Genomic DNA, 8,079 nt, shown 5'->3' on the forward strand with positions numbered 1-8,079 from the left:
TCTAAAATAAATATGAATATGCATTAATTCATCTCACTCAAAAAAAAAAACACAGATTCAGTATTCCTCAAAATGAATAAAAAATAATGCAGCTCAGAATATGACGCAAACCTGCAATAATTCAATGTTAAACAACACAAATATCCTTTATGTATTTGATCCCATTCTATTAACCAATGTTTTGTACTTCTGACCTTCGATGATTCAGTTCAACCATACTAATAAGCAGAAATTACTCTAGACAAACATTTGTGTGTCTTTTTTATTGCTGAAGTGTGTTGAAATGTCTTCTTCTGCATTCTACTATATGGACGTAAATTTACTTTCCCTTCAGCCTGAGGCTTATTCATTTCACGTTGCTGTGAAAGGCTTTTATATTTGCCAAAAATATAACTTTTTTATTTTATAAACAAACAAGCAAGCCCTGTCCAGATTTAAAAAGTAACGTAACGCATTACTTTCCATAAAAAGTAACGAAGTAACGTAATTTGTTACTTTTTTATGGAGTAACGCAACATTGTAATGCATTACTTTTAAAAGTAACTTTCCCCAACACTGGTTATAATCTGTTTTGAGCTGTAAATATGTGTATTTACCTTTACATATGTTCAATAAAAAAAAAGAGGGGGGGCAGTAATGCGACTCCGGAAATTGACGTTTTTAAATGTCGTCATGTCCGGCGGCTTTACGCGCGTCTCATGTGTCTGAGGCAGAGGCGGAGGCAGTCATGGCAGACGAGAAGCCAAAGGTGCGTGTGTAGGGGTCTTTTATAAATGTTCTAATAAGCACAATAATTATCTTGGTACATGATGAATGGGTACCATTTGTAAAGAACCTTTTTCCCTCTCGCGTAATTCAGTGAAATGTTGATGGTCTTTCATAAAGCTAACACGCTAATGTGGCTCGCAGGCAAGAAAGCGCTCTTCTCTCGCGAACACAATCAATGCTGTTTCAGTACGTTGATTTGAACTTCTGCGTTGATTTATAACGGACTTATTTAGTGTTTTTAAAGTGTGTATGATAAGGTGTATTCAGATAAACTCCACTTTCTTCATCTCGACTTTAACTGTTGCATCAAACATTTTGAAAGACTTTAATATTTGAAAAAGAAAAGCTGTGTACTCGTGCTTTTTTGTAGTATACTGGGAATCTCAGCGGTTTGCTTTACTGACAGGCAAACTGCTAAAGTTACTGTATTGTGTGCTGTAAACACTTAATTAGAAATGCCTACTTTATCAATGTTGTGGTGTCACTATCGCATGGAACTGTATGGTTTTTTTCTGTTCTATTGTTCAATGCATTATTAATTGTTAAATGGCTTAGACTTCAGGGGACAACGTTATATTAGATGGGTGCAGCAGCAAACTGCACTTTTTTGGAATCTTGTTCGCTTTATAAAAACACAAAATATGTTTATGGTTGTTTTGGTACCTTTTTTGATTCCTATCACTAAGATGCTACTGTTGTTTGTTTTTTTGTGTATGATTTTTCCATTGCACAAGAATTATTGATGGTAACTTTATTTCACCTTTCGTTTCAGGAGGGTGTGAAAACAGAGAATGACCACATAAATCTGAAAGTAGCCGGGCAGGATGGCTCAGTGGTTCAGTTCAAAATCAAGAGGCACACACCCCTCAGCAAACTGATGAAAGCATATTGTGAGAGACAGGTAAGGGTTTTTAGGCACATGCAACTGCATAATTTACCTTCCCTAACAAAAAATAATCCTTTGTTTAGGTGCACAGGATTATCTTGCCATACTCGCCAATAAGAGATTGGTAAAGATAACATGAATGTCTGGAAATAATTGGTCATAATTTGGATAAAAATGTCAGCTATATGTATCTGCAGCAAATGAGCTTGCTTGCTCAACATTTAAACACTCTTTTTCATTATTTAGCGTAAGTTAGTCTAGTATTGCGTTATCAGAGTTCCTCTGAAACCCTCTACCTGTTAGTCATGCAGAGGCATGACTAACATGCTCAGCATGTGTAGTAGATCTAGACTGCCAAGTGCACCAAATGCATAAACACTCAAATCCTTTAACATGCTAAAACTAATCGGAATTTTTATGATTGAGCTTTGGTTATAGTTAATTCTGATTTATGAGACTCATACAAAAGATAAGGCCCTTTCTCATGACTCTCGGTAGGGCTTCATTGCACAAGATATTTTGGTTTTATAGATGTTTGCAGAAACCTCAAAATCTCAGAGTGGTCCTAGATCCTTTGAACAAAATCTGATCTCTGTAGCACATGAGGTACACGTCTTGTTCCTTAGTCTTAAGTCCCAGAGCTTAGGGCTAATACACATCTCTGGAAAGTCCGCTTTGTGTTACTGTTCATTTTTCAAAGTGCATTAACAATGTTAGATTTTCACCAGATTTCAGCTGGACCTAGCTCTTTCAACCAGTGGAATTTCAAACTCTATTTACTTCCAATTAACAGACTTGATCATTCATAAGGACTTTTAAGTGTAAGGGATAAGAATGTGCAAAATATTTGTTTTAAGAAGCTACGTCCATCCTGAGCTGAGATGAGGTTTCTATAAACCTCTACACCATTACAAACTGATAGCATCACTATCTATCTATCTGTATATATATATATGTGTATGAATATGAGAAAAGGTTGGTAGGTTGCAAGAAAGCAGGAAGTGTATAAGTGAAAACATGTTCTTGAGCTTAGAACAGGAAGTTGTCTTCATCCGTTGTGGTAAAATGTTGAAGGTCATCAGTTATAAGTACAGAGAAAGAAAAGGTATAATGTACAATTTGGTATAAATGTAAATTCAGAGGCATTCAATATCTGTCCAAGTTTGAGAGTTTGTTGTTTTCAAGATGGGGATCTCCAACCCTGCTCCTTGACAGCTCCCGTCCTGCAGATTTCAGTTTCAATTAGGAATGGGACGATAACCGGTTTCAGGGTATACCGCGGTTTGGAAAAGTCACGGTTTCAAAACCACTAAAATTTCCTGTAATACCGTTCCTGCGGTATGCGCAGTTTTTTTACGTGTCGTCAAAGACGGAAAGTGCAGGACTCCCTCAGTTGTGTGCAGCAAAGAGCATAACGAGTCACACGACCCCCTCCCCCCTCCCTCCGGTTGGTGCGAGCAGTCAGTGAGAGTCACCTGTGTGTGGGATGGACGAAGGAGGTGAATCCCTGGAACTTTTTCCCCCGTCGGAAAAGACGAAGTCTGTCGTATGTGTATTTTTCGGGTTACGTAGACTAACCATGTTCCGTACACAACGGTGTTCCATACAGATGACGTTTTAGCTCCGATCGCTAAATAAATACTTCCAGGTCGAACATAAACTATATATGTCATCTTCATTTCTCCCTCTTTCACCCCCGATCAAGACAGAGACCCACCCGCCGTTTGTTTCAGTATTGAAATACTATTTGGCTTGCTACCGAGCTCATATCATGGCTAATTAACTAGCTAACGTCAACTAGTTTCCTCCCTCACGTTACTTCACAGAGTGAGGAATAGCAGTCTAAAGTATGTACTGTACTTGTCTGCGATTTTAGTACAATAATTAAATTTAGCTGGTATCACGTCTATACTTTTAAGCCTCCTGCCATTGTTTACATCTGTTCAAAATCACGACATTTAAAAAAAACAAACTGTTGTACGGAGAGACCGTGTGTGACACACTCGCTCTCTCTTTCCTTATGTGTGTAACGTATGTGCACACATCCTCGTACCTCACCGCTCCAAACTTAATCCGGGAAAGTTGAACATTCCTGCATCATAATTTGGATCTTCTTAGATCCAATCTTTTGTCAATCTCCAATCTTTTATCAATTTCCTATCTTTTCAGGAGCTAGGTTGGACATCCCTATGTTTTAAAGACGTTTTTAAAGTTAAATTGGGCCCTGTCATTCCAAAGCCAGACATTCTATATAATACATGAATTGTTGAGGGGTCACTGACTGCATTTTGGAAGACATGCTGGAGGTAATGCTATAGTTTACACTTCACTTAAAGCTCAGGTTCACATTTTCTCTGTTTTGAACAGGGGCTAACAATGCGGCAGATTCGGTTCCGGTTTGATGGGCAGCCAATTAATGAGACTGACACTCCAGCTCAGGTATAGTTCACTGATATGTCCAGTTCTGAATGTCACCATCCTTTAAGTGTGCTATAAAGTCTGATTTATTTTTTTTATTTCCAGTTGGAAATGGAGGATGAGGATACAATTGATGTATTTCAGCAACAGACAGGGGGCCTGATGTAAATGACTACCTCTGCCCTCCATCATCACAGTCCTCCCTGTTTCCTGTTCTTTTTCTCTTTATAAGATTAGGCTGACCTCCCCCCTCATTGCCAGAAGCTTGCCTAAAATGCCCATCAGCTCTCGCAAGTCAGATGAATGATGTTGTAAACATATTGATGTATTTCATCAGATGTGAACCTAAGAGTGTTTAAGACTAAAATGCTTTTGATCAGTGATCAGATCTTTTTTTTTTGGTTTGGTATATAGAATTTTGGTCCGTGTCAGTGCTAAAGTACTGTTTTGTTTGCTCTGAGCCATTGGACTTTTTATATATATTTTATATATGTTGATGTATTTCTCTTTTGAACTCAGGCCAATTTTATTCAGTAACTTGTGTTGTGAAATTAAATGTTGATAAGATTTTGTGTTGGAATAAAACCATTTTACAAAACCGTTTGAGGTGGATCTTTTGTTGCTTTTAAATTTATCAATGGGCCTCATTCATGAAACGCTTGCAGAACGAATTTGTGTAAATCGTTCGGACGTAAACTTTCGAATTCATGAAAATGTTCGTATTTTCAAAATGTTAGTTGGTAGGAAAGAAATGTACACCTGCTCCCTACCACATGTAAATGGTGCGTAAAACGTGTTCATTATGGCAAACTGATGATGCTGAATTTCATGCACTGCCATTATAATATTTCAGTAGTTCGTTTGATCAGTTTTTTTTTTCTTTTAGCTGAGAGTTGATCAACTATAGTTTTGGGTAAAACGCAGCGCTTGTCACCGTCACTTTTTACCCAGTCGTCCAGTCAATGGAGGAGGGGCGGGACAAATGCTACACCGACCAATCATCCTACTTGTACAACAACTGAACAACAATAGAGAAGTTAATATTGCTGGTTACTGCAGTTTAATATTCAGTGTTCTTCAAAAATGAGAAACTAGTCATACGTTTCTACCGTGAATATTTCAAATCATAGCAACCAAAGCGTCTCGACTAGAAAAACGCTGTGCCACCAAAGCGTTCTCCAGCACCACCTGCTGGCCGTTTTAAGAAGAGCGCCTGACAGTTTTTCAGCTTTGGTGGACACGTTATTGAATGTTTATTGTTAGGCATATGGCCTATTAGTGTTTTTTTTTTTTTTGCATTTATGCAATAAACTGGAGCCAACCCTGAGAAAATAGACTAGAATATTCCACTGCGTATCTGGACACGCAATTTACGTAGCTAATTCATAGGCGGGATTATGCTAATTGTGAATGAGCGTGCACCAGCGCCCTATTTACGAATGATTGGAATTCATTAAAGGGGTCATATGATGCTGTTAAAAATAACATTATTTTGTGTATTTGTTGTAATGAAATGTGTTCATGCGGTTTAAAGTAAAAAAAAAAACACATTATTTTCCACATACTGTACATTATTGTTTCTCCTCTATGCCCCGCCTTTCTGAAACTCGTCGATTTTTACAAAGCTCATCGTTCTGAAAAGCGAGGTATGCTCTGATTGGCCAGCTATCCAATGCGTTGTGATTGGCCGAATTCCTCAAGCATGTGACGGAAATGTTACGCCCCTCACATACTGTTGATGCCGTGTCCGGCCGGAGCGACGAGACAAAAACCTTCAAACCCATTATAAACAAGGTATTTGTTGCATACAGTGGGGACATAATTACGGATTATAATGACTTATACTGTCTTTTTAGCGTTGCTTTGCAACGCTCCGCATAAACATAAAACCCTGTCTGCATTTGTGATCGGAGAATCCTTTAATTGAAAACGTACTTACAGTCTGTGAGTCAGAGCAGCCGGTATTGTAGTCAACTCTCCCGGGCTGGACTCCGCTTCGTCCACGGTGAAAGCCGATCCGGCGATCCACAGCACTAAGTTGATGGATTCCCTCAGCGACCAGCACAGATCAGCTCTAGGCATGACGAAGCGGATATCATCCTCTTTTGGAAGGCCAAACAAAGTAGTTTCGCTTTCACAACGAAACACACAGAACACAAACACACACGCGTCTTCACGACATGGCGGCAGTGGCAACAATACTACAGCGAGAATAAAAGTTACGCCTTCTTTCTTTGTGTGAACATTTGGGCGGCGTTATGCAAATCTTCCCACATCGTGACGTAGACATGTGGGGGCGTGTTAGAACGAGCCGTTTTAGATAGGCGTGGGTGACTCTTAACTTTTATAAAGAATATCTCTTTGGATTTGAGACTAGTCTTTGCAACTTTACAGATCTTCTTTATGCACCAAGAGCTTGTAACACTCCAAAGAGAAAGGAAAAATTTAAATAGCATCATATGGTTGGAGCTAAACTCTTCAGGACACCGGCCCTCCAGGACCGAGTTTGGACACCCCTGTGTTTAACTATCATATCTGATGTGTACAAAGTGCTTGTGAATTCGGAGGAGAGTTTTCGGGATGTTCTGATGCAAATTACTCAATTTACTCCTATATTTATGAATGTTTCATGAATGAGGCCCATTGTTTTTATAACTCAATTATTATTTCCCTAAATGGAACTAACAGCAGTTGTGTTGTACTAAATAAGCTGTCACAAAAAAAAAGTTTACATATAGTCCACAAAACAAAAAATACATTAATTTGACAATTTTTTTGACAAAACAAAGCTAGTTCAGTTTATAAAATGTCCCTCCCCAGTCCCCAAGAATAATATTAATATAATAAATATATTGATAAAAAATATTTCATAATATTTGCTAAAACTATTTGTTAAATATATATAGTTGTGCTCAAAATTATTCATACCCGTGGTAAATATGATCAAATGCTGCTGTGAAAATAAATCTGTATCATTAATCCTCTTGATCTTTTAGTTAAAAAAATTAGAAAAACCTAACCTTTCATTGGAGAATAAGAATTTAAAATGGAGTGAAAATCTCATAGTGAAATAAATATTTTTCTCTAATACACATTGACCACAATTAATCATACCCTTTATTCAATACTTTTTGCAACCTACTTTTCCCAAGATAACAGCTCTGAGTTTTCTCTTATAATGCCTGAAGAGTTTGGAGAACACCTGACAAGCGATCAGAGACCATTCTTTCATCCAGAACCTCTCCAGACCCTTCAGATTTCCAGCTCCATGTTGGTGGTGCTTCTCTTCAGTTCACCACACTCATTTTCTATAGGGTTCAGGTCAGGGGACTGGAATGGCCATGGCAGAATATTTGTTTTGTGCTCAGTGACCCATTTTTGTTTTGATTTTGATGTTTGTTTTTGGATTATTGCCCTGTTGGAAGATCCAACCACGGCCCATTATAAGATTTCTAGCATGGACAGTTGGTTTTTAATTTTTTATCAGCAGAAAAATAGGCCCACAACATTGAAGATACAGCAGTATATTTCATTGTATGCATGGGGAACCTTTTTACTCATGTGTGCACCAAACCCATCTTGAGTGTTTGCTGTTAAAAAGCTAATTTTTTAGTTTCATCTTACCATAGAAGCCAGTGCCATTTGAAGTTCCAGTCATGTCTCCATAAAATGCTGGAATTTGTTTTTGGATGAGTGTTTTTTTCTATCTAGATTTTTCTTTAAACCCTCCCAAACAACGTTTGGGGATGTAGGGGGCTGTTTGATTTTTTTTTTTTTTTTAAGGCTTTCTGACCCGAGATTCAACAATTTTCTGAAGTTCTCCAGCTGTGATCCTTGGAGAGTCTTTGGCCACTCAAACTTTCCTCCTCACCGTGCATTAAGAAAAAATAGACACACATCCTCTTCCAGGCAGATTGTAACATCTTTAGTTGATTGGAACCTCTTAATTATTGCCCTGGTGATGGAAATGGGAATTTTCAATGCTTTAGCTCTTTTTTTTACAGCCA

The 8,079-nt window shown here is 38.1% G+C and overlaps 1 protein-coding gene across 1 annotated transcript; it reads left to right on the plus strand.

Moving 5' to 3' along the window:
- Window positions 1-655: 655 nt before the first annotated feature.
- Window positions 656-4,670, plus strand: LOC107573531 (small ubiquitin-related modifier 3-like). Its single transcript, XM_016259959.1, has 4 exons — window positions 656-748; window positions 1,541-1,669; window positions 4,022-4,093; window positions 4,178-4,670. The coding sequence occupies exons 1-4, from the start codon at window positions 665-667 to the stop codon at window positions 4,238-4,240; spliced, it is 348 nt and encodes a 115-aa protein (XP_016115445.1). The 5' UTR covers window positions 656-664; the 3' UTR covers window positions 4,241-4,670.
- The last annotated feature ends 3,409 nt before the right edge of the window (window positions 4,671-8,079 follow it).

Source organism: Sinocyclocheilus grahami, unplaced genomic scaffold, assembly GCF_001515645.1.
Source record: "Sinocyclocheilus grahami isolate Dianchi unplaced genomic scaffold, SAMN03320097.WGS_v1.1 scaffold1969.1, whole genome shotgun sequence".
NCBI classification, from domain to species: Eukaryota; Metazoa; Chordata; class Actinopteri; order Cypriniformes; family Cyprinidae; genus Sinocyclocheilus; species Sinocyclocheilus grahami.

Excerpts from the sequence above, each read along its gene's own strand:
- LOC107573531 (XM_016259959.1), top strand. The coding sequence starts at position 665 with ATGTCGTCATGTCCGGCGGCTTTACGCGCGTCTCATGTGTCTGAGGCA. Across the intron at positions 749-1,540 it reads TGGCAGACGAGAAGCCAAAG|GAGGGTGTGAAAACAGAGAA; the intron begins GTGCGTGTGTAG and ends CTTTCGTTTCAG. Across the intron at positions 1,670-4,021 it reads AAGCATATTGTGAGAGACAG|GGGCTAACAATGCGGCAGAT; the intron begins GTAAGGGTTTTT and ends TGTTTTGAACAG.